General features: G+C 47.5%; 1 protein-coding gene across 1 annotated transcript; it reads right to left on the minus strand.

Moving 5' to 3' along the window:
* Positions 1 to 2,421: 2,421 nt before the first annotated feature.
* On the minus strand, positions 2,422 to 18,269 carry LOC311315233 (bcl-2-like protein 15). Its single transcript, XM_084445850.1, has 4 exons — positions 17,925 to 18,269; positions 17,463 to 17,578; positions 6,964 to 7,185; positions 2,422 to 2,621 (listed from the first exon to the last, which is right to left on the minus strand). Exons 1-4 carry the CDS (start codon positions 18,046 to 18,048, stop codon positions 2,601 to 2,603), a joined length of 483 nt encoding a protein of 160 aa, XP_084301976.1. The 5' UTR covers positions 18,049 to 18,269; the 3' UTR covers positions 2,422 to 2,600.
* Positions 18,270 to 26,418: the final 8,149 nt, after the last annotated feature.

Raw genomic sequence — 26,418 nt, forward strand, 5'->3', positions numbered from 1 at the left:
CGATCAAGTGCGAGTTCATGCGGCGTTTTATTTAATCATTCCTAGTAGCAAGTCGCAATTTGCCACCTCCCAGTTATAAACGAACGCACCATATACATTTAGATATTGCTGCCACAAAACATTGTTCTACTTGTTCTTTACCTTGACATGTAGGCTACTGTATGTATGGACTATAGTGTACAGAGGTTGTCAGTACTTGTGCAGTGTTGCCCTCTAGTGGTTGGGGTACAGAAATGCACGATTTATGCAAATAACGCCCACAGATGCCCAGGAATCAACAGCAGGTGAACCTGCAGGTTCTCTTCCGCCTCTGATTTACATGGCATTATAATCTCGTGACGTGTGAAGGAATGTTGTTTGACTTGAACTTTAGAATCCAGGCTCTAGAAATATGTTTTGTTCATGTTGTTATATGAAAGTGAAAGAGAAAGCAAGCAGTCTTGAGCCTTGTTACCATGGTGCCATTGAACAGAATGAGCCAGCAACAGCCTGAGCGACGGCGTTTTTACGCTTTCATGTGAAATGAAAGAGAGAAACCCGGGTTTCAAAAATACCCAAGTATGGACAAGGCCTTAATATAGAATACATTGAGTCATCTCAGAGGCAAAATGTACAAAAACAAACGGGCTACAGGAATACTTTTCAGTTGTGTTGACTTTCGTTGTCTTTTATCATTGTCCTTATTACAGTAAGCTCTGCGTTGTGTTTTGATTACAATAAAAGACGGCCCCCAATCTCAGAAAATACCACAGTCCAGTGTCTCCGTCCTGTTGTATCCCAAATGAATCTCCAACACGGGATTTGAGCGACAATCAAAAGCTGTTGATTACAAAAGACGATGGCATAGTAATGTACAGCTGACCTGTCTGTATGCTGTCTGGACTCAAATAAATCAAAGCATCTGAGCTCGAGCACGGTTCTTATGGTTCGAGGGCTTTCCACCCCACTTCTTCCCCGATCAGACTGTCTGGACTAGTCTGGTCTCTCATGTGGCTTCTGGCCCTGTGAGGTCAAGATAAGCTTCGGCGCCCAGCTCTAACTCTACCCACAACAATTGCTGCACAGAATGTACCAGCCCTATCTCATCTTTATCTCATAAGTCTATGGAAGAGAGAGACACCGTTTCTTACAGAAATCTCCAGCCGACAGCCATACTCAGAGGTCAATCATCACAATTTAGAAATAGCTAACAGGATCAAGACATTTCTCTGAAAATCAGCCCAATTCATCAGTTGTCAACAAGATAAAATATGAGACATTATTTTGGTATTCACAGTGTATCTCCTTATTTAATTGAAACCACTGAGACCTTATAAGGCCAATTTCACCCAAAAATCAAAAATACAATGTACACATTGCTTTTGTGTAAAACTGTAGGCCCACAAAATGCCTTTGGTCCCATTACATTTGTAGTTCAGTGGGTCTTCAGTAAAAGCCACAGGTCTCACAATGTGTGACTCACAGGTTTTCACAACCACAACAAACATACAACACTGTGGTATAATTAGGGCTTCCCTCCCCAAGTCTGCCAGTCATATGGATGACCTACAATCAACCAAACAGGTAAAAACTGCCGTGTCTTAGCTATAAAAACACATTTCTAAGACTTATTTTTAAGTGATACAGTATCTAACAACAGACACGTTTCTAACACATTCAAACATGTTTTGTTCAGCTGTTAATTATTAATGTTTCTACAGTCCAAGGCGCTTGAGGATAACAGCAGAGATAGACAACCTTGTAAAACAAGTCATAAAAGTTACATTGATTGCATATCCTCAGATTTCATCAAAGATGTGACTAGCCAAGTGTAGCTGACAGTTCATTTTCCAGGAAGTCATATCACTTGTTTGATTGTTAAGAGCCTGGTCACGTTCTCTCAATAACCAATTAAAGACGGTGGTTTCTCTGTGTTATCAGACCCACAGAGTAGAGCGTGACCTTCATTTCAAACAGCACTGTCATTCCCTGCATAAAAACAGTTGGGCTGTGCAATAAAATCAATACAGCAAAACATCACAGTATTTTCTTCCTCTGCACTGTTGTATTATTACATTTACTGTATTATTACATGTTCAGTAAATTATGTAGAGTACATTGCAATATGTATTGTACCGAATTGCAATGTATCGTGATGTGTATCGTACCGTGAGGTCCTTACCAACACCCTAGCCCTAAAAAATACAGTTTTGATTCAGTATGTGTGACTATTCCGGTGTACAACAAAACTGATACTCTTAATATCTCTGCGCAGTTGCAGACAGTAGGTAGGTAGTAACAGTAGGTTTCCAGCTTTGGAAGAAGCATCTACGCTTCACCTTTTCCACTGAAAAACACCAGATTGTAAACTTTAGTTTGCAGGCTCTAAGCGTGCAAAAAAGTAAGAGAAGTACAAACGTTGCATGTGATTCTCTCCCCCCACCCACCCCCCCCCCTCCCTCCCTCCCCCCCAAAAAATCTAAGTGCAGGGGGGGGGGGGGGGGGGTTGAATGAAGAGGGCGAGATCGATGGTGTTCTTATTGGCATGTTTTTGGTCCTGAGAAGGGTAGTAGTCTTTCTTCAAATCTGATTTCAATTAACTCTCCTGTTTTGTGTCCATCCTATGCAGTTGTCACTTGGTCCTGCAATAACAAAAGCAAAACATATTGACATTCAAACATCATACATAGAACAGATACAAAACAGCCAGATTGTTAGCCAATAAAGGAAACGTAAATATAAAAAATAAAATAGTGAAAATCCAAACAGAGTGAATGAGACAAGACCAATTCTGAAGCTCACACATCTACAAGTAACTGGAAATAGAAAGGTGTGATTTGGCTGCAACTTGAGTTACCCTGATGCATGAGGTATCATTTGACAGGCTGGTGATAAAAGATGAACAGAGTAGCTCTAGTTGGGGCTTTGGGTTGATAAGAAGCAGTTCTCCAGATGCAGCAAGCCTGGAAGACTGACCCTCATACACACTGTCCTTTTTTATGACAACATTGGCCTTCACAACAGAAGCACAATTATATTTGGCTAAAATGCTGTACAAATTGCAGATTATACCTACAATATTATAAATGAAGCAACATGCTGTATGTATGTATGTATATATATATTTATATTAGGGATGTTAACAGTTAATCGACTATCAATTACTTGCCGATAAGAATTTACTTGAGTAGTAAGATTAGGTTATTCGATTGTTAATGGAACTTTTTTATTATTTTTTTCAACAAACGTTATCAGCGGGAGGTGCATGAAAAGTAATCATGATTTAAGGTCTGACTGCACATGAGGGTGCCACGCCACGTAGTGAAGACTAATTGGGATTCCGGGAAAAAATCACAGCGGAAGAAGACACAAAAATGAAGCGAGCAAAGTGCAGTCTGGCGCGGGACGTTCTTATCAATCAATCGACTATCGTTTGTTAAGGTTAACGGTTATAGATTAATGAAATTCCTTGAAATTTGCAAGCCTAATATATATATATATATGCATTTATACACAGTATGTTATATACTGCTATACACACACACACACACACACACACAATGCTTGTAGAAGGGAGGGGGAAGAGTATTATTATTACAGTGTACTTGTCAGGGTTTTCTGTGATAGGGTTTGTAGGGTTTGATATGACAACTGAGGACATGTTCAGGCTGACCCTGTAGGGAGGAAGGGTTTGACCAAGTACAGCAGCTCTGTAAAGCACACAGGTCCTGTCATGCAGGAAATTGATGCCATCTAGAGTATGTACTGTAGGCTATTTGAGAGCTGCAGACATTTACTGTAAATGCCTGGCAAATGGGAAAAGGAAACTGAACTCGGTCTACAGGCGTGGTGAAACTCGTCCTATGCCTCTGAGTCAGCAGCTCAGAACGCCCTGCGGCACTAAGGCACCTTCTCACCAGTGTTGATTTTGTTGAGGAAAACTATGTCGAAAATTATCCGTCAACCACTTTTATTTGGTTATCGTCACAAGACAATAACTAAACAAAAAATAATTTTAGATGACAAAAACTATTGACATTTTCGTCAACAAATAAAAACTGGACAGAAATGTTGGGGAGGGGGGGGACGATTTAGGAAGAGATCCAATGAGAATGCTGAGATTTCTGTGAAAGTCATAGCTCACACTGAAAAAACTCGAACACAGGCCAGGAAGCATATAGAAATCTGATTGAGCAGCTTTGTCCATCGTATAATAGATGTTTCCTCCAGGAGCACGAGTTTGGAAATTCTAGAGAAATGGTTAAATAATACATTACACTTTAAAGGACCATACCGGTCTAAATATGATTTGATCTCCTAAAACTAGTCACCCAACGTATATCACATTACCGCTATCCATTAAAGCTCACGTTAAAAGATATTTGCATTTTACTTACATTTCAAAAATTTTACGTGATGGCTTCAAAACCTATTTTAAAATTGTTCCCTCGTTGTGCTGACAAACTCTCCACCGTGAGTTTCAAATAATTTTCAGTAGTTATTTTAGTTTTAACCCTCTTTGCCCAGCCTACGCCAACGGTCTGTCTTCTTCCTGTTTACATGGTAGCTGTTGCTAGGAACGCTGGGTAGTGAATCTAGCATGGGTAGATTAGAGAATATAGTGCAGAAGTTCAACGGATTCAAACGAAAATAATATAAAATAAAAACTACTGAAAATTATTTGAAACTAACTGGGGCGAGTTTTTCAGCGCAACGAGGGAACAATTTAAAAATATGTTTTAAAGCCATCACATTCAACTTTTGAAATGTAAGTAAAACACAAAAATGCAAATATCCTTTAACGTGAGCTTTGCTTCGGCAAATTGATTGCGGTAAGGTGATATACGTTGGGTGACTAGTTTATCAAGATCAAATCATATTTAGACCGGTATGGTCCTTTAACTAAACCCATTTGATTTTAGTCTACTAAATCTACATTAGATCTACCTTAGATTTAGTCGACTAAAATCTTAATGTTATTTAATCTGATTAAATTATTAATTAACTGAAACTAGACTAAAACTAAAACAATTCAGATGACTAAAATATGACTAAATCTAAATAGTATTTTAGTCAAAACTATATCTAAAACAAAATCTAAATTTGCTGTCAAAATTAACAGTTTCTCACAATCATCACTGAGTGAACACAGCTGGTGAAACTAAGGCACTTGCCTGAGTCTCACCACACAGTCATGGCTTCCTGTAGAGACCACAGCTGGCTCATACAACAGCCTCCCACTGTGACTTGACAGGAAACATCTCGGTTGAACTTGTTTGTTGGCTTTAACATCCTGTGACGTATAATAATAATAATAAATTGGATTTATATAGCACTTCTCATTTGCGGAGACAGATCTCAAAGTGCTCAAAGTATGAATGTGTTCGACATGACGTCTGACCACATCTACTGGAACAGTGTTGGGTTCAGAGTGCCCCACCTCCAGGTTGATCATTCTCACTTCTACGCTGATCATTAACGATGATTTTATCAGTCACTGTAGTACCAGGTACAGTAGCTCTCCAACGTTCCATCCCTACGGCACTGTGCTAGCATCCCTACACTGGTGGTGAGCTCGTAGTGGGGATGTGCACAATTCACATTTTTCATAGTTGATTAATCAATGGGTGGTATAACCGATAAAACAATTTTAGCCAATATTCGTAAGATTTGATTCCAACGTTTTAAAAGAAGTTTTAATTGGAATGAAAAAAAGTAAAGGCCGCAACTCTGCCCTGAGACTGGGAGGTCAGGAGTTCGATCCCCGGCCAAGTCATACCAAAGACTAAAAATGGTACCCAATGTCTCCCTGCTTGGCACTCAGCATCAAGGGTTGGAATTGGGGGGCTACATCACCAAACGATTCCCGAGCGCGGCACCGCTGCTGCTCACCGCTCCCCCGGGGGATGGGTCAAATGCGGAGAACAGATTTCACACACTCAGGTGTGTGACGATCATTGTGACTTTAACCTTTATTCCATAGATTTTTAAGCTGTAATTTAGCCCCTATTCCAATCAATATAGCGCTACAGAACGGATGATGCATGCCATTAGTTCAGTCCAATTTAAATATTTTTTTAAAGGACATGTTTATTTGATTGGAAAAAAAGACCACAGTTTGACCAAAAATCGACTTTGACCGTCATGAACGATTAATCGATTAACTGGACCAACTCCTAGCTCGTAGGAGAAGAGAATGGTAGCTGTCATTGCACGACTAGCATTAGCCTCCCTGCGCTAGCATCTCAAGCAGTACTTGATTGAACAAGGAGGTTGCGCTCCAACAAATGGGTTTCTCAATGGAGTGCTAAACTGAAAAATTCAGATGTATGTTATTAAAAGACATGGAACGGTAGCACATGTCAGTTTCCAGTTAAGGAGGACAAAAATACTCAACTTCCACTTCTTTATTGGCCCACATCATCATGTTGGTTCTACTATGAGTGGTTCTACAATGATGTCATCCAATAGTGAAGTGGAATTTTAGTATGTGGTAGTAGCAGTATTTACATCAGTACTAAAACCCTGGTTATACAACGGTTAGTTCTGATTCTTGATTCTGATTGGCTGGAAGCCGTGTTAAAATACTTTGTAACACACACCTGGGACCGCATATCATTCCATTTTCAGTATGAATGTGCCTCCCATTTGATCCAATGCATTGTAGTTGTTGTTGTTGCTTGGCAAACCTTTTGTTAGGGGAACTATTTTGCTCGGCGGAATTGAGGGAATGATGCTTCGTTTTGAATAAATGTTAATATTTTACATTGCTGTGTTTATTTTGCACTAATAGCTGTAGTAACCGTTGTATAAAAGCAATAAACCACTCGAGGCCGTGTGTTATAGTGATTTTATAACCGCTTTGCGTCGTGCCTAACAACGCCCCCTAGCTGTTAGAAAATCACTATAACACACAGCCTCGAGTGGTTTATTGCTTAATTTGAATGTCAGGTGGAGCCATGCCTGCTCCGGTGGCCTGCTCACCCATCCGCCCTGACTCTGCACCCAGCCCGTCAGGCGCCTGTTGACAAAGGCCCCCATGGCGACCTTGACCTTGTCGATGAGGTCGGGCGACCTCCTCTTCACGTAGAGGCCCAGGGCCACCGACGCCTGGAGGAGCTGCATCTCCGGAGCCACCTCGGCCCTCTGGGCGACCAGAGACCGCTGGCACAGGTCCTCCACCGCCTGCTCGAACGCCGCCACCGCCTGGACGAGAGGGGGATGGAGCTTTTTCTGTTTCGTTCATACAAGCAGGTCAGTTGTAGGCTCATATACTAGTCTGCACCAGTCTGATCGTGCAAGCTCATTCTGATTGCATTTACATTTTAGTCATTTAGCCTACGCTTTTATCCAAAGCCACAATAAGTATATACTATACATTTGTCTAGACTTAAGTTAACCGACTGTACATCCCGGTCATCATCAAGCCTTGTGACATCAGCAGTCAATCGGCGTGCTCCAAAATAACCTTATTAGTCTGGTCACTCATACCACGTATGGAGTCTGTCACTAAGTGATAAACAAACAATGAATAAGACCTCTTTCATTTCATGTACCGCCGGTATCCTGTCTGTCGTACAGAGGACCCTGATTCCATCTTTCTTTAGTTCTATCCCCCCCTTCCCGTTATAGGCTTGCAGTGTCGTTTCGGGTACAGTGACGTTTCAATCAATGTGCGTGAGAGAGGGAGAGAGAGAGACAGCTGCGCATGAGAAGAAAGATAGACAATATTATTATGGTGACTTAAACACTTGCCTTACTGGTTAAGCTGTGAAATAAATGTATTCTCATTTTCAAACAGCAGTCTTGCATTGCTATTTAGCATTTGAGTGATATCTCTAATAATAATAATAATAGCTGCCTGCTATCGGCTTATGGCATCATGTCCTTGTGTGCGGACAGCAACGTTGGGGGGGGGGGGGGGCACTGTTGTTATTTTGCCTATAGGGTGGTCAATTGCCATACACACACGCACGCACACACACAGATGTGCACGCAAACGTACGCACGCACGCACGCACACACACACACCAGTAAACACAGATTGTACATGACTCAGTCTGGGTTAGTCTGGGGCCTGTCTCGTTCGCAGTTGTTTCGCCGGTCTAGAGCGGAAGCGCGATGACGCATCGCATAATCTTCTGGTCTGGACCGGAAGAAGAACAGTTGTTGTAATGTTTTTACTGTAGGCTGCACATGGTTGAGTATATAACATTCGCGATGGCATCACCAGGCATAACACCGACGGAAATTGTAAAAGAAGATGCGAGGAGAACTACCGGTTAAGGAAAAATAAAGCAAGCGGATGTAGGAGGCGGGCTCTACAGGCTCGAGCCGGAAGAAGGGGCGGATTTAAGGCAGTGAAGTAAATAGACACCAGCAGCGCTGCGTTCCGAATCGCCTACTACCCTACTATATAGTATGCCAAAACAGAATGTAGTATGTCCCAATACATAGTATGCCACATGCAGTATGGCAAAAGTACCAGGATGACCTATACATCCGGTCGTATTTTGCAGTATGCACGCCAGCCATGGATGTATTATATAAACTGGATACAGCCACTCCATTCACTGGCCGCTATCAACAATGAAGCCCTATTGAACCGCGCCATCTTGGCAAAATTTGTAGTCATTTGACTATTTCAGGTGACTTTTGACTTGCGCAGTTGTGCTTTTCTGGCCTTCCGGTGACTTTTGACTTGCGCAGTTGAGCTTCTCTGGCCGACGCGCGTCCACGAAAAAGTTCACATTTATCTGAAATGTAGACGCGCGTTCCCGGCTCTCTCTGCTCTCCCCGCTTTGATTTAGCAATGAAAACCGGCTTGCATATTAACCTGTTTTTGTCAAATATATCAATTGGAGAAATTATTTTTTGATCCTGGCATCTTAGTTTTAACAGGTTAAATATAATTGAACATGTTTTGTTTGCTAGTAGATGGTATTCATTCCGTTCGCGATAACGTTATTGCAGCCAGGCTAAATTCCTCCAGGGAGTCAGTGACAGGCGAGTTGAAGAGCTTCACTCCCCGCCAGCAGGAGCTTTGGCCGCTGCTACCGCATCTTGGATAACCCGCTGAGTTCCTGGCTGCTATTTCACATTCGCCCTTGATCAATCCCAATACCGATCCATGGTAACAATGAATCAATCGTTCAGATCAGATCGGAAGTGCTGCATGCATGTTACAACATCATTGTTAGCTTTATTAACATAACCATAGCCTACATTTATCTCTCTAACGTTAGGCTATCCATCTTACACCAGTCGGCCATTCGATAAATGGAAGCGGTGAACGCCAACGTTGACTGAAAACACCCAAACTCAGTGTATCGTTTCATCTTCATGCTACACATCAACTCCTTTACATTGTATGTGAATAAATTTGGTTATTTGGCAATTTGGTTTGGAAATGCTCCCTATTTCTGAGGTCCCAAGGTTGGTGAGTATGGCAAGCTATAAGCTATTAATACAAGCATACCGCTCAAAAAGGGCTTAATACATACAACAAACTGATCAGGCTAATCATTTTTTAATGAAAATGACCACAAGACAACCTCCTGTGCATAGTTGAAATGGTAGTGGGATACGGTGATAAACTGGAGTGATCATTTGACAGCAATTATTAGCCTTTTCCAGGAATGGACAGAAATGGGATATTTTTAGAATAACAGGAATTTATTCACATACAATGTAAAGGAGTTGATGTGTAGCATGAAGATGAAACGATACACTGAGTTTGGGTGTTTTCAGTCAACGTTGGCGTTGACCGCTTCCAGCTATCGAATGGCCGACTGGTGTAAGATGGATAGCCTAACGTTAGAGAGATAAATGTAGGCTATGGTTATGTTAATAAAGCTAACAATGATGTTGTAACATGCATGCAGCACTGCCGATCTGATCTGAACGATTGATTCATTGTTACCATGGATCGGTATTGGGATTGATCAAGGGCGAGTGTGAAATAGCAGCCAGGAACTCAGCGGGTTTTCCGAGATGCGGTAGCCGCGGCCAGAGCTCCTGCTGGCGGGGAGTGAAGCTCTTCAACTCGCCTGTCACTGACTCCCTGGAGGAATTTAGCCTGGCTGCAATAACGTTATCGCGAACGGAATGAATACCATCTACTAGCAAACAAAACATGTTCAATTATATTTAACCTGTTAAAACTAAGATGCCAGGATCAAAAAATAATTTCTCCAATTGATATATTTGACAAAAACAGGTTAATATGCAAGCCGGTTTTCATTGCTAAATCAAAGCGGGGAGAGCCGGGAACGTGCGTGGACGCGCGTCGGCCAGAGAAGCTCAACTGCGCAAGTCAAAAGTCACCGGAAATAGCCAAGTGACTACAAATCGATGGTTACGTATTGTAACCCTAGTTCTATGAGTGGAGCGGAGCCCCACAGGGCTAGCTCCTATTGGCTAGCGAAACCCAGCTAGCTACATTGACTGAAGAAAAAAACATACACGCACCTGTGTCCAACCAGGTCCGGTGCACCACTGTATAAGCGGGCTACGCCCGCACATCTGCTCCTAACCGAAATTTTCAGCGAGCAGACTGCGGGGTCAGCAAGTCTGTTCCCTGTGGGGCTCCGCTCCACTCATAGAACTAGGGTTACAATACGTAACCATCGTTCTATTTCGTGGAGCTCCGCCCCACAGGGCTAGCTCCTATTGGCATAAGCGGAGCTACACGACCGCACCATACACTCTTGCTGGCCCCAGTAAGGGAAAACCAGTCAGGACACAAGCCAGGGCTCCAAGGCGAGACCATACTAACAGTTGATCCGACCCAAGCACTGGCCCCACCCCGCCACACTCAGTCTATCACAGCCGAGGGCAAGGAGAGGCACGTGGGGCGAGAGCTGGACCAAAGCGGTTACTCCGTAACAAGCCCGTCCCAGCCTCACACATAAACAGGAGCGGAACGTCACTAGACGGGCCTGCCCCTACCGTAGCCGAACCGGTGAGACCTGAGTGAGTCACGTCTGCTTTCCTAGCAGGAAAAGACCCCGCGGCTCAAACCGGTTCTCCAGTAGCGGCGAGACCTGCCGTGGTCAATTCTGACTCTTTCACAGAAGACCCGGCGACTCGAGCCGAACACCTACATGAAAAAATCCTGTCTAACGCTGGCTCGCACCGGCGGCTGTGTTCAGCACAGATGACGCCACAGAGACAGAGGACATGGATAAAAGGTAATAACGGACAAAAGGAGACGGGGACGACCAAGTCGCCGCCGCACAGATGTCCTCCACTGACACACCATTGAACAGGGCAACCGACGTGGCCACACCCCTTGTGGAGTGTGCCCGAACAGCACCAGGCAGAGGACGACCCGCAGTCACGTAAGACTGGGCGATGCCCTCACAGATCCAATGGGAGAGACGCTGTTTCGACAACGGAGAACCCACCTTCCCTGGGCCGTGGCAAACCAACAACTGGGGGGTGGTGCGGACCGCAGCCGTGCGCTGGACGTAACACGTCAACGCACGCACAGGACACAACAAATGCAGGCGGGCCTCTTCCTCGCTCGCATGAGGTGGAGGATAGAAGGCTCCCAGCTCCAAATCCCGTGCCCTATAGGCGCCCCGGACCACCTTCGGAACGAAAGATGGATCCGTGCGCAACACAGCTTTGCTCCCATCACCCGTGATGAGAAAAACTGTCAACGCCCTCAGATCACTGACCCGCTTGCCCGACGTCAGAGCAAGGAGCAGCGCGGTCTTAATCGAAAGCCACTTGAGAGATATCCGCTCCATTGGTTCGAACGGCGCTTTACATAGCGCATCCAGAACCAAGAGCAAATCCCAAGGCGGCGCCGCAGCCTTACGCACAGGGCGAAGACGGCGCGTGCCGGCCAGGAAGCGTTTAACCAGGGGATGCCCGAAAACCGTAGTTTTGGCGAACCCCTCATGGCATGCGGATATAGCACACGCATACACCTTGATAGTGGATGCTGCCAAACCGCCACCATGATCCATCAGGTGCTGAAGGAATTCCAAAATCGCCTCGACCGAGCATGACTCGGGAGCGAAGTCCCTTTCCTCACACCAACGCGCAAAAGCAGCCCATTTGCCAGAGTAAACCAAGGCAGTGGAAGCCGCGCGCGCGCTCTGAATTGTACAGATCACGGCCGGAGAGAGTCCCCTATCAGACAATCTCCGCCGTTCAAGAGCCAGGCCACCAGCGGCCGTCCCAAGACTGGAGGTGCGCAAATTGAGCCCTCCGCCTGGGACAGAGCGTTCGGCCAATGAGGGATGTGCCACGGTTCTACAGTAGTCATGGCCATCACTTCTGCATACCATCTCGCCCAGTGGCGGTCCGGCGCTATCAGTATCACTGATGCACCCTCTGACCGCACCCTGGCCAACAATGGTAAAATCAGCCCCATCGGCGGGAAAGCATACAGCAGCGCCCCCGGCCAGGGGGCATGCGCGAACGCATCCACGCCCAGCGGAGGCTGGTCCTGCTGTCTCAGAGAGAACCAGAGGGGACACTTCGCGTTCTCTCTCGAAGCAAAGAGATCCACCCCTGCTCTGCCGAACCGGGTCCAGAGCTGAGCCACTATCTGAGGATGTAGGCTCCACTCGTCCGGGTGAGGCCCGCCCCGAGACATCAGGTCCGCCCCGACGTTCAGACGGCCGGCAATGTGCCGCGCTGTCAGTGACCGGAGATTGACATGAGCCCATCGCCACAGCGTTACCGCCAGACGGTGAAGCGCTGGCGAGCGGACTCCCCCTTGTCGGTTGATGTAAGCTACTGTGGTCTGGTTGTCTGACCGCACCAGCACATCGCGCCCCTGTACCAGGTGTACAAAGTGGCGCAATGCCAGTAGCACCGTCTCCAACTCCAGGAGGTTGATGTGGCGCCGTTCTCCGACGGCCCACAAACCACCTACGGCCTGGGACAGACATGTACCACCCCAGCCGCTTAGAGACGCGTCTGTGAAGACAGCGACGTGAGCCGACACCCTGCCTATTGGAACACCGTGCGCTATTACGCGCCGGTCCCTCCAATAGTCGAGGTCTGCTGACAACGACCCCGGCATCCGCACAAGGCGCCGTCTGTGCCTCACAGGGTCCAGACGAAGCCGCGCGAACCATCTCTGCACGCACCTCATGTGAAGAAGGCCCAGTGACACTACCACATGGGCGGCTGCCATGAGACCCAGAAGGCGCATGATCGACAGAACCGCGATCTTTCGAGAAGGACGGCAAACACTGAGACTCTTCTCCAGTGTTTCCCTCCTTGAATCGGATAGCCGTGCTCTCATGGCGCTCGTGTCCAGATTGATACCTAGGTAAACAATCTGACGGGCCGGCCACAGAGCACTCTTCTCCCAGTTGATTGCAAACCCCAGGTCGGTGAGATGCCGCACCACCGTGGCGGTATGCATCAGAGCCAACAAAGGCGACGGAGCCAGTACCAGCAGGTCGTCCAGGTACGCCAGGATCCTGATGCCCTGCCGGCGCAGTGGCCTCAACGCCACCTCCACACAATTGGAGAAGGTTCTGGGGGCGAGCGCATATCCAAACGGGAGTCTGGTATATTCGTACGCCACACCCAGGTAGGCGAAACGCAAAAACTTCCGATGCCGATGAGCTATCGGTATGTGGAAGTAAGCGTCCTTGAGGTCTATGCTGGTGCAAAAATCGCCGGGAAGGAATGCCTCCAGCATTTGTCGCACCGTAAGCATATGGAACTTCAGATTCGCCACCGTTTTGTTGAAAAGGCGGAGGTCCAAAATTGGCCTCACGCCCCCCGTCTTATTTGGCACGAGGAAGTAGCGGGAATAAAATCCCTCGTCCCTCTGGCCTGACGGGACCACAGTTACCGCTCCCTTCGCCATCAGTTCTGCAATCTCTGCTGACAGAGCGGCAGCCTGAGCGGGACGCGGTATCACTGTCTCCACTACGCCCGTGAAGGGCGGTGGGGGGCAACAAAACTGAATGAGATACCCTTCCCGTAGAACACGCTGCAACCAGCTGTCCAGGAGACATCTCTCCTGCCAGACTGTGAAGCGGTTGGAAAGAGGTTGTGCCGGAGATCGCGGGAACAGATCGAGGAACCTGCCATAGTTCAATTTGGCCCTGACCGCCACCGGACAGCTGAGAAACTCTGCTGTCCTGGCCCAAGGCGGGCCACCCTCGAAAGGGAGATGAAAGATCCCCATTGGAAGTTCCATGTCCCTGAACAGCGCGAGGATGAATGGCATTCCTGTCAAGAAGCACTTCATTCACAAAAAGAGGAAGTGAGCCGACACCGTCCGCATTGCTAACAAGCCGCCGTTGCTCATCCCATTGAGAGAAAACGGCGGAGTGTTGCAATGCGGGAAGCCCCGCCTTCTCATTTGCATGATCTGTCAAGGTGCCGTCTTTCGCAGACCGACTAGACGGGACATGAGAGGCGGGCAGTGTTAAATAGCCAGCCGAGGCAGTAAACACGGAAGTATTCTCACTGACCGGTGAGCGTGAAAACTCTCTACCTGTCGAACACACAGGGAGAGGCTCGAACGCTCGGCCCGAATGAACGAACGCCGTCTGGGGGTCTAGCGCATCTTTTTCGCCGCTAAACCCCGCCAGCGGTCGGTCCCGAGAAAACTCCGAACAGGGCAGTACAGCCATAGCACTTGGCCTGGGCGCACACATCCCCTCTGTTAAAAACCCAAACGGTCTGTTTAGAACAGGGGCGGCGAGACCTGCCGTGGTCAAATCTGACTTTCTCACAGAGGACCCGGCGGCTCTAGCCGAATATATTACATTCGCTGAACCGGCGAGAGCTGCGCGCGTCACGTCTGCTCTCTTTGCAGGAAAAGACTCCGCGGCTCGAGTCGGTTTCCCAGCTGCGGCGAGACATGCCATGGTCAATTCCGACTTTTTCACGGAAGACCCGGTGGCTCTAGCCGAATACATCACATCAGCTGAGCCGGCGAGCCCCGCGTGAGTCACGTCTGCTTTAGCAGGAAAAGACTCCGCGGCTCGAGCCGGTCTACCAGCTGCGGCGAGACCTGCCGTGGTCAATTCTGACTCTTTCACAGAAGACCCAGCGGCTCTAGCCGAGAACATTACAGTAGTTGAAAAGGAAGGAGATGCGGAATGCACATTACAACCAGCTTGATAACGTTGCATCGTGTTTGCTTTATTGAGCAGGGAAACTTGCTCACCGCCGCTCTTAACAGAGCGTGGTGTGGGCACAACACAGTCACGCATCTCCACGCACCGTCAATAGGTGCGCCTCTTCCTACCCCAAGCCGGAGGCGGAGCGGCGGGCGCGCTTGAAGACGCCGGACCGGTCCCGGCACCCTGGGCGGGGTTGGCAGGGGGAGGTCGCGGGGGAGGAGCCGCGTGCGCAGTCCAGGAGCCCGGGCGAGCCGGTCCATGGGCCGTAGCGGGGCGGGACCCCGTGGCAGGTTGTTTAGCCTTGTGTGTTCGCCGGCGCTTGCTCCCAGTCGCGGCAGCATCAGCCGGAGCACGCGAACGTGCCGGCACACTGCGCTCCCCCGGAGCAGCGAGGTGGCGAGCGAGGAGGAGCCGGTCCTGCTCCTGGCTGCGACACTGCTCCAGGATGTTAGACACAGCCGCCCCAAACAACCCCTCCCTACTGACCGGTGAGTTGAGGAGGACACCCTTGTTCTCCTCGCGCAGACGAGTCAGGGAGAGCCATAGGTGGCGCTGCTGCACCACCGACGTGGCCATCACTCCACCCAGACAGGAGGCGGAGATTCTCACAAGCTGAGCAACGGCTCCGGCGGCTTCGGCCATCTCCGCTCTCCTGTCTTCATCCATAGAGGGGGGGGTTTGCTCCGTAGCTAGCTGGCCGATGTAAATGGCCAGCATAGCAATGGAGGAGGAGGCAGCCACGGCCTGCGCGGCCAGAGAAAAACCTTTGTCGGCCAAGGACAGGGTTGTCTTGTCCTTGACGTCCGGCATGAGAGGCTTCCTGGCCGAGCCCCAGGCGGAGGAACCAGGCACCAGGACCGCTGCAATGTCGGGTTCCAGAGGAGGAGAGCCGATAGCTGCTACGTCAGTCCAGCCGGTTACCCTCGTAGCTCTGCTGAACTGGCGAAGCGGACCTCTGATGGCCAACGGCCGCTCCCATTCAGCCTCGACGAACGCCTCCAGGTCAGGCATAGCCGGCAGGAGACGAGGAGTAGGCTGAGAGGGACGCCCGTAGCAGACGGAGCTCCACAGTGGGAGCCCCGTAGTCGCAGCAACCTCCGGGACGGAGATACCGAGGTGATGCGCGGCTCTCTCCAGCAGCCGGGGCAGGTCGCGATCGAATGAACCCCGCCCCGGGAAGGAGGCGCCACTAGCCGTAGTGGCTTCCGACGCAGAGAGACCCTCGTCTGCCTCGGAGAGCTCTTCCTCATCATCCGTAGGCGCGAGGGAGGTAATCGGGGCCGCCGGTTGTAGCGGGGGCGCGCCGATGTCCTCGCCGACCAGCTGGACCAGACCTTCAGTCTCCAGCGGCGGCGGAGCGAAGAAATGCGCCCGGAGCATCCTCTCCATGGGGTCCAGGAGGGCGCAGATCTCGCAGGCGGGGGACGGAGCCAGACCCGCTCTGGCGTGCTGCGGCCCCAGACAGCGGAAGCAGAGGAGGTGTCCCACGTCGCTGTAGCGGGAGCCGCAGACACAGAAACGATCCGGCGGATCAATCGGCGCCGGCAGGGGGTCATCTGAGGACGCCGCCAGCTCCGCTTGGGTCCGCTGAGTAGACATCTTCTTATCTTCTCCAGTAGCAATGCAAGCTGAAAATTTCGAAGGAGCAGATGTGCGGGCGTAGCCCGCTTATACAGTGGTGCACCGGACCTGGTTGGACACAGGTGCGTGTATGTTTTTTTCTTCAGTCAATGTAGCTAGCTGGGTTTCGCTAGCCAATAGGAGCTAGCCCTGTGGGGCGGAGCTCCACGAAATAGAACTAGCCAAGATGGCGCGGTTCAATAGGCCTTCACTTTAGATTTCGAATCCTGGGGGCTTGACGCCAGCAGGCTTTTCTGGCTATTCTGACCCACAATCCTTTGCGCAGCGGTAATGTGCGTCACATGCGCGAGTTGACAGCTGTAGACGAATGTCGCGTTATGGACAGCGACGGATGTGGGCAAATTTCAAGGCGCAATGTTATGACAAGGTAGTATGTCCCAATTGGATGCCTACTGCTTGCAAAGTACGTACTTTCTAAGGGCAGCTGTAGTAGGTACTGGTAGTAAGAAGTAGAAGTATGCGATTCGGAACGCAACCCTTGCAGGCTCTTCTCCCCGAGGAGAGACTGGTGACGCGAGGCTAGTCTGGGTGGAAATGTGTCTAACCCAAACACTGAAATGAATCATGTCTAATACAAACACTGATCGGGGCCTTGTTCAAGTGTCTGATATTAGATTGATGTCTGCTAGAGTGGGGAGTTAAGGTTCATTCCCCCGGAGTAGCCTACACTGTACATGTGTAGCTATTAATGTGTGGTATCTTTGGAGCCATAGGCTAAACACTTACCTGGTCTGCAGCTGCTTGCTGGAGTTTACTTATCAGGGGCTGAATCCTCTTTTCATCGAAGTCATCACCTAATTCCCTCAGTTTTTCAGCGATTAAAACTGCGTCAAATGTATCATCTGCAAAATAGATGTCATGTTTCAAATGCTTGTGAGGACAGTAACCTAGCCTGTTGTCTTCACAGAGGCTAGCTAGAATATACAACCGTGGCATTCTAAAAAGCCGAAGCCTATTTACAGCCTAATCATTAGCCTGTTGAAACGACAATGAATATCTATTTATTTAATTCAGTATAATACGCCTATCATGACAGCATCTAAACGACCGGTGTCAGGTAGTAAATGTGTCGTAGGACATTCTGATATAGACATTTCCTATATGAAAGGATGCATAATATAATGGGTGGTAGACCATCCTGGGGAGGTAGGCCAACCTTTCAGAACACCTGGTTATTTCTTAGCCTACCGTCGTATCCATCGGTCTCAATGGTTCCAATTCCACAGGCGATCCGGGTCTTTAAGTCGTCCGGGTCTTCAAAGAGACTGTTTATAATTTCAAACGTTTGTTGTTTTATATCTTTGGGAGCCATACCTAAAGTAGCCTACGGAAAGCCTTCGTGTAACTCGATTTGCTTAACGTTAACTTAACCGCTTGAAAGAGCAGACAGCTGCGCGCTGCAGTTCCTTCTACCAAACAGTCACGCCTTTATTGTATCTCACCAGTCGGTTTGTTTTTCTTCCTGTGCGCAACACTGAGTCACCTATATGAAATATTAATCATACCGTTTCCAGGACGGCGTTCACCAGGTTGGCACGCTTGGTTTCCGGTCTACAGCCCGCTGGCATCCTCACACGGAAATGCTGTTGCAAATGTCACACAAATGCTGAATCGAGCCAAAGAATATGTAATGCCAAGAGGGGACACTCCGTTCATTCTGCTGTGGAACCAAAATGCCCAGGGGCTGAGCCGGGCCACCTCCATAGACTGTCAAGTTGATTGCGCAACGTGCAGCACTGTTAGCTGTCAGTGTCATGCACTCACTTTTTCATGTTGACACTTGTGTTTACTAAATAATAAATAATCAGGAATTCACACTATTACGACCTCACTCTTTTTTTTGTCTTCATGAAAATATACAATTAAATCTGCACAACTACATCCACACAGGTTTACAAAAGGTAAAACCTGACACAAGATTTTCCCTTTTTTTCACTGAATCTCATTCCATGTTCATACCCATTACAAGCTATGACTTGGCTAGACTAGACTAGACGCCATCTTCACTAATACCAAGGAGCTGTGTCTGGGAGGTATAGGAGCAGCATAGGGACGGCCTTCAGGCCTCTTATCATGAAGGGGCAGGAAGTGGAAAAGGACACTCACTTTAATACCTGGTAACAATTATTCTCGGCTCTCTCTCCTCTCAACAAAACTATACTAATGTTTGTTTTACTGATGACTTATTTTGTGAAATGGACCCGGTCCTGTTGGACCGCAGTCTCCTTCCAGAGGAGAGTGGGTCAAAGAAACCATGTCCAGGATGGGAGGGGTCGGCCGCAATCTTTCTGGCCTGTTTTAGGGTCCTGGAGGTGTGCAGGTCCTGTGGGGAAGGAAATAAAGCAGCAAATGCAAAGTATTTCATCTCTGCCTCCGACATGTTTTCTGCAAAAACGCCTCAATAGGCCTACATGATCAGGTGACTCAACAGACTATTCCTTGTCCATCAAAATCTCCCTTTAATAAAAAAAAACATGTCAGAAACTGGAACTCGATGACATGAACCGAAACTGGCACGTAGGCTGTTGGACAGCTATTCCTGCTGTTGGATGACTATTCCTGAGTGTGAGACAGTAGCCTGAAGCATTTGCCTCAGACCTTGAAGTATGTAGCTTAGCTTTACGATAATTGCTTTCTAGAAGCAACCCCTCACCTCTCACTCACTTGTAACTTGTACATTTGTAATTTGTGTTTTATTATGTAGTGCATAATGGGTATTAGAGTTTATCTGTAGCATAATCCTGGAGCTGGCAGTAATATTTCACTGTGACTGTACATCTTACATTACATGTGGCGAATAAAGGAATTTTATCCCAGACAACAGTGAAGGGATGGTGGTGAGGAATCTGAAATGTAGACCCCCAGGGGAGATGACTACCCATGTAGGTGTGAGGGACTGACTTCACTCTGCATTGTTTCCTGTATCACTTCACTCTGCATTGTGTTTCCTGTGTCACTTCACTCTGTCTGCATTGTGTTTCCTGTGTCACTTTACTCTGTCTGCATTGTGTTTCCTGTGTCACTTCACTCTGCATTGTGTTTCCTGTGTCACTTCACTCTGTCTGCATTGTGTTTCCTGTGTCACTTCACTCTGTCTGCATTGTGTTTCCTGTGTCACTTCACTCTGCATTGTGTTTCCTGTGTCACTTCACTCTGTCTGCATTGTTTCCTGTGTCACTTCACTCTGTCTGCATTGTGTTTCCTGTGTCACTTCACTCTGCATTGTGTTTCCTGTGTCACTCGTTCCTTTGACCCATGTTAAGGGATTTTCGAGGGCGGGACACGAACCTGCAACCTTGCACGTCGGATGTGCTAAAAACTATGCCAAGAGAGATATCCTGCTAGGCAGGGTCGTTAGCACATCCTTTATACCAGGGGAGTGAGTTTCACCACTCGACGACTAGTCTACTTCAGCCTCCTCATTACATAAGCAGCACCTACTGTAAGAAGCCAAACATTGCAGGATTTCAAGGTAGTGTTGAAGGATTCATTGTGTGCAATCCTAGATGCACACACACATACACATACAAACACACACACACACACACACAAATGCAGTACACACACACACACACACACACACACACACACTGTGGCTGTACATCCATGATATAGCCAGAAGATGGCAGTGTTTTATTTCAAATGCACACTCATTTGGCCATCAGGGCGACCACACCCTTGGATGGTAGACATGCAGAGCAATGTGTGGGTAAAATGAAGCTCCTGGAAAATGTTTAAATGTATTAGCTATATCACAGGAACATATTACAGAGCAATAAGCATAGCAATATCAAAACAGGAGTAAATAAATAGAGACCAAGACTATGTCAGATATATCCCAGTAGCCCATTAAACCCATTGTCTCTGTGTATGAAATGTGCTATACAAATGAAGTTTTGATTTGCGTGAGGCAGACAGGGTTAGTAGCATCGCTGGACCTCTAAAGGGATCAGGGGGATCTCAACTAATGCACTGATGTTTGTTTAGGGAGCATGCTTTGGCATGAGGTATATCAGACAGACAGACTGCTCGACAGACAGACAAATGAAAACAAACATAACTAATTCACTGATGTTTGTTTAGCGAGCATGCTTTGGCATGAGGTATCAGACAGACAGACAGACAGACAGACAGACAGACAGACAGATTGGTCGACAGACAGACTGGGAGAAAATAATGACAGGCAGAGCTACTGTATATGACAGCTGAGAGAATAGTACATCTCCAATCACCAAGGAAACACTCTTGTGAACAGATTATCCGTCCTTTTGCAGAAGCCCTCCCCTTGACCCCGTCCAGAAGGCCTGCAGGCCGCTTCACTTTAGCTTAAAAGCACCAGGCTCACATTTTATCCATTTCTAGACTAGTAACACTCTGGCAGCCATTAGCCCAGCTCCACTGAGTGTTAAGAAGTGTAGCCTAGTCCTGTGAGCTGCGTTTTCTTTTGAGTGATCCAGCGGAAATTTCAGAAAAAAGGGTTTTGGTGGAAAGGTTACAACCCTTTTACCTGCATTTTCTCTTGTGGAGAGACATATATGCATTCATGGTCATATAGTTGTGGATCTGGAGTTGAAGCAATGATGTAGGCTAGCCCAAAACACAAACTGACCATGTAACTGCCGTAACGGTCGTTGCATCAGAGTTTGTTTTGAGCATGCGTTCGAGTTGGACCAGCAGCCTGCTCGTTACACTTCTAAATAATGAACTCTGCCAAAAACGTGAGTTGGACCTCCATCGTCAGATTCACAGTACACAGAGGACCGATCCGTAGGAGTCCAGCTGTTTTGGGGTGGCCATAAGGTTGGTGTTGTTTGGGCTTTACCTTACATGTTGGTGTAATTGATAAGAAAGAATCGTGTTGCCATGGTTAGGCTTACTGTAGGAAGAAATCCAAATTCTAAACCCACTCCACAAAAACAAAAGCCTGACTTCAGCCCCGGAATCGCACACCCACCTAAATTTTGTAAATACGATTCAGGGTCTGTATTCTGGAAGCGCTCTCGCGATTTCTCGGTTGGAACTGCAACCAGGCCAATCAGCGTCCTTTGAATGCAATGACGGAATTAAACCACACGACTTAAAGCTACATGAGATAACTCGACACTTTGGTGGCCCCTCTGGTCGTGATAAAATCGGCATTGTATTTTAAGAACCACATTTCCCACAATCCTCCACTCACTCACTGTAATGATGGGAGAAAAATATGATAACGCGCGTGGATGGATTGGAAGATTATAGCTACTTCAATGGACTTTCAGGAAGGATGGCTTCAATGCAGGTAAAAACTTATTCTAAAAGTCTTCTTTCTTTTATGTGCATGTAGAATTCGTTTTGCGGGGCGAAGTGTTTGTTGTCTTCCTGATATTGTGACACAATAACGCGTCACTTCCGTTTCCACCACAAGATTTCCCACCAGTGTACTAGCCAGTACACCAAAATTCAAAAATAATAAATTCACAGGGTCTCATGCAGTCTCGTGTTACGAATATTATTTTTTGGGGGGTCTTGCTAAGGCCAATTCATAAACTAATAGCAAGTAAAGGTGAATATTGAACTATTAAAAAGTTATCTCATTGAGCTTTAACTGAATAGGGAACTGAGGAATCCTACGTCAACGCCCATCTCGGAAAACGACTGCAACGGGAAAACTTTCAGCCTGAATAATGAGGTGAAACAAATGCTCTGAATGTCAGGCTGCAGAAACACTAAACCGCTGTCCTTCATTTAAATCTTGAATTCCTGCTTGTCTCTGTGATGTGCTAGGGACAGCCCCCAGGCTCTGCAGCTTTACAGGGACTTCCATGGCCATGGTGACAGCTTTCTGACTCTCCCTGGTGGACGACTCTGCCGGAGAGAGAGAGAGAGAGAGAGAGAGAGAGAGAGAGGGGGGGGGGGGGGGGGTAGAGAGAATGGAGTGAAGAGAGACAGATACAGAGGTAGAGAGAGAGGGGGAGAGAGAGAAGAGATACAGAGGTAGAGAGAGAGGGTGGAGAGAGGGAGAGAGACAGGGAGAGAGAGAGATTGTTACAGAGAAAGAGAGAGAAGAGAGAGGTAGAGACAGGTAGATATAGAGGTAGAGAGAGACAGAGGTAGAGAGAGATGTATAGAGTGAGAGAGAAAGAGGAGAGAGATAGAGAGAGAGGTAGAGAGACTCTCGGACAGAGACGGGTAGAGAGAGGATGAGGTAAAGACAGGAGACATGGAAAAGAAGAGGGGAAGAAACAAAGCACAAAAGGAGTGAGAAGAGAGGAGTGAAGGAGACAAGGAAAGAGTGGGTGAAAAACAGAGTGGAGAGGGGAAGAGAGAGGAGGATAGAAGGAGGGTGACAGAGAAAAACAGCATATGTATTTTGATGTCACAGCGTCACACATTTGGCCCGGTGTGCTTCATTAATTATGCATTTGGAACTTCAAAGTGTGTCTGTGTGTGTAGCTCACATTTGCATTCCCCATTGCTTTGTCGCTTGCATTTAGACATCATTTTGTCCTCTCAATACATAATGAGAATGTGTTCCCACTGAAACTAGGTATAACTAGCCAGTTTTCACTTACCGCATGTTTAGTCCTCAGCATGACATGGCCAGCCTTATTTAAAGGATAAGGACACTGAATTTCATGTTTAGCCCTATTCCTGGCTTCCCTGGCATGTCTCTGACTAGTACAGGTTAAAATATTTCTGTTTTGTGCAGTACAGAGTTCTGTGTCAATAACGTCGGCGCGCATACCCTGGCTCGTTGCTAGCTATGGGCACACTCGAAAAACTCTAAAAAGTATGATATACGTGGATTTCAAGTTCAGGAATTACATAGTTTATGCTTACCAAGCTCTGAAGTCGGCGGTCATGGTTCCCTTGTTCCCTGTTGTGATCCTTTATTTAGCCTTTAAATAAAGAAAGTGGCACATATTTATGGTTTATCTGGATTTTGTGCACATCCACCGTTGTCCTAGTGTTAGGCCCTGCATATGCCCTAGACATTACAGGGTTGCAACACAATGCAAGATTATTTCCTCTAACAGGTCTATTTACAGGTCGTTTCTGGCCCCTGGATGATACTGGTTTTTTGCTTCCCTCTTGAATATGTAGGAGTGGGACATATGCCCACCTCCCTTGTTCTCTGTAAAGCGCATTGTGTTACCTCTGTGTATGAAATGCGCTATACAAATAAACCTTTGATTTCATGCAGTGCTTATGAAAAAACTCGACAACAAGTAAGGTTCATTTTTCAGTAGGCCTATCTTTTATTGTGTTGGCGAGGTCTTTTACAGCATTTGTCAGTGCCACAATTGCAGTGGTCATGGGTTGTTGGTTGGCCATGATGTTTGCCAGCACAGTGGCAATGTTATTTTGATGGCCATTCATGTCAGCCAACTGCTGCGCAGCACCAATCGCAGCTGCCGTGTCCCTCTGGGCACTCAAGGTCTCCTTTATGCTCCCAGCACCGCGTCAGTGAGGACCCCCAACCGGTCGCCCTCGGTCACCGGTGCACGGGACGGAGCCGGGGACCGGCGCACTGCTGGTGCTGGGGATGACCGTGAGGTCGAGAACCTCAGTAGTGCCACGCCCAGATAGCAAGCGGATGTGTAATGATTCTGGGCCATATATGGGCCGGAACTAAGCCACAAGGGCCAGATCTGGCCTGTATATGGCCCAGATCCGCTTGCTATCTGGGAGCCCCCTCCTCCGAGTCTGGGGAAACAATTGTGTGTTAAATCCAGTTTGTTTCTTTTGTTGAGTTTGTCTGTAAACATTATTTTCTTGTGTATATATTAATTGGATTTCGTTTTCTTTCTGTGGCCAGCCATATACAGTAGGCGAATAAATGCTTGAAAGTGTGATTTACCGGGTTCGTCTGCAGTCTGTCGTCTCTGTCATGGTCATGTCGGAGTCCCCCTCTTCGGCCTGGATTCTGTGCCGATGATGTCACTGATGATGCTGTCTACAGGGGTGAGGTCGGGGGTTGCCGGGCCCCCACCAGTGGCAGCCATGCTCTGGCAGTGGGCCATCAATGTTTTCCTGGCCTCCCTCTGTGGTAGTGTTAACATTGCTTATTGCGGTACGGACGTTGAAGGGGAACACACATGAGTATGATATATTACAGAATGAAACATACCTTCAGGTCAACCCGCTTCTTTTTAATTTCTCTCCGTGGCACCCACCGCGTTCACTGACCTGGTGACCTCCAACCACTCTGTACAGGTGCGCTTGTTGGTTGGGGTCGGGGCTGATTAGATGAGATAGTCTTAATTTCCGGATAGTTAACTAGTTATATGTTCTTGTTCCGTTGTTACGTGGATGTAGCAACCAAAAACCTAGGATATAAGAAGAAAAACAACAAGAAATGGATAACACCTGGAACATGGCAAAAAATAGAAGAAAGGAAACAACTGAAAGCAAAGTTGCTAAGCACCAAGTACCAGAGACTCCAGGAACAGGTCCAAAAGGCCTATATGTCCAAGGACAAAGAGGTCAAAAGGAGCGCCAGGAAGGACAAGCGGTCTTTTGTAGAGGAAAGGGCGTGTGAAGCTGAGCAGGCTGCAGCCAGGGGAGTCAAACAGCTCTGTGGTAGCAACACCAGCCAGTCAGCCCTCATCAGATGTAAGAACGGTACCGTTGTAACAACTGAAAGGGAGCAAGCAGCAAGATGGGTACAACACTTTCAGGAAGTGCTAAACTGCTCTCAACCAGACACACAAGCCAATCCTCAATCAGCAAAAGATGTCCTTAACATCGACATTAGCCCAATTACAGCCTCTGAGATCAAGGAAGCTCTCAAAGCCATGAAGAGTGGCAAAGCAGCGGGCATCGACTCCATTGAAGCAGAGATGCTCAAGGCTGACCCTGTCACAGCAACATCAGTGTTGGTGGATCTCTTCAGGACCATCTGGGAGAGTGACACCATTCCAAGTGACTGGACTAAGGGACTAATCGTGAAACTTCCCAAGAGAGGAAACCTTCAGATCTGTGACAACTGGCATGGTATTACACTACTTTCGATCCCCAGCAAGATCTTCTGCAGAGTGCTTCTCCAACGGATTGAACCAGTAATTGACAACAAGCTGAGGGAAGAACAAGCAGGATTCAGAAAAGACAGAGGATGCATTGATCAGATCTTTGCACTAAGAAACATCATTGAACAGTGCATTGAGTGGAATGTCCCATTATACATCAATTTCATTGACTTCCGAAAGGCCTTCGACAGCATGCACAGAGAGACCCTTTGGAATATCCTGAGGTCATATGGAATTCCAGACAAAATCATCATCCTGATTTGCCTGTTCTACAACCACTTTGAATGTAGTGTGATCATTAACAGCAAGACACTCTCAGAATGGTTCCCAGTAGAGTCAGGTGTACGGCAGGGCTGCATCCTCTCCCCCATCCTGTTCCTAGTTACCCTCGACTGGATCATGCGTCACCTGGGGAGCCTCATCAGCAAGGACAATGGAGCGAAAAAGGACATCCAAGCAAGGCTCTCCAAAGCTTGTGGTGCATTCGCAAAACTTCAGCCAATCTAGAAGTCCAGAGAGTATCATGTTAGGACCAAGATTCAGCTCTATAACAGCTGTGTGAAATCTGTCCTCATGTATGGCTCAGAATGCTGGCGAGTGGTGAAAGGAGACATGAATAAAATCAGTGCGTTCCATAATGGGTGCCTTTGAAAAATTTGCAGAATCTTCTGGCC

Source organism: Borostomias antarcticus, assembly GCF_949987555.1.
Source record: "Borostomias antarcticus genome assembly, chromosome: 11".
NCBI lineage: Eukaryota > Metazoa > Chordata > Actinopteri > Stomiiformes > Stomiidae > Borostomias > Borostomias antarcticus.

Excerpts from the sequence above, each read along its gene's own strand:
- LOC311315233 (XM_084445850.1), bottom strand. The coding sequence starts at position 18,048 with ATGGCTCCCAAAGATATAAAACAACAAACGTTTGAAATTATAAACAGT. Across the intron at positions 17,579-17,924 it reads TGAGACCGATGGATACGACG|ATGATACATTTGACGCAGTT; the intron begins GTAGGCTAAGAA and ends TCTATTTTGCAG. Across the intron at positions 7,186-17,462 it reads AGCAAGCAGCTGCAGACCAG|GCGGTGGCGGCGTTCGAGCA; the intron begins GTAAGTGTTTAG and ends CCTCTCGTCCAG.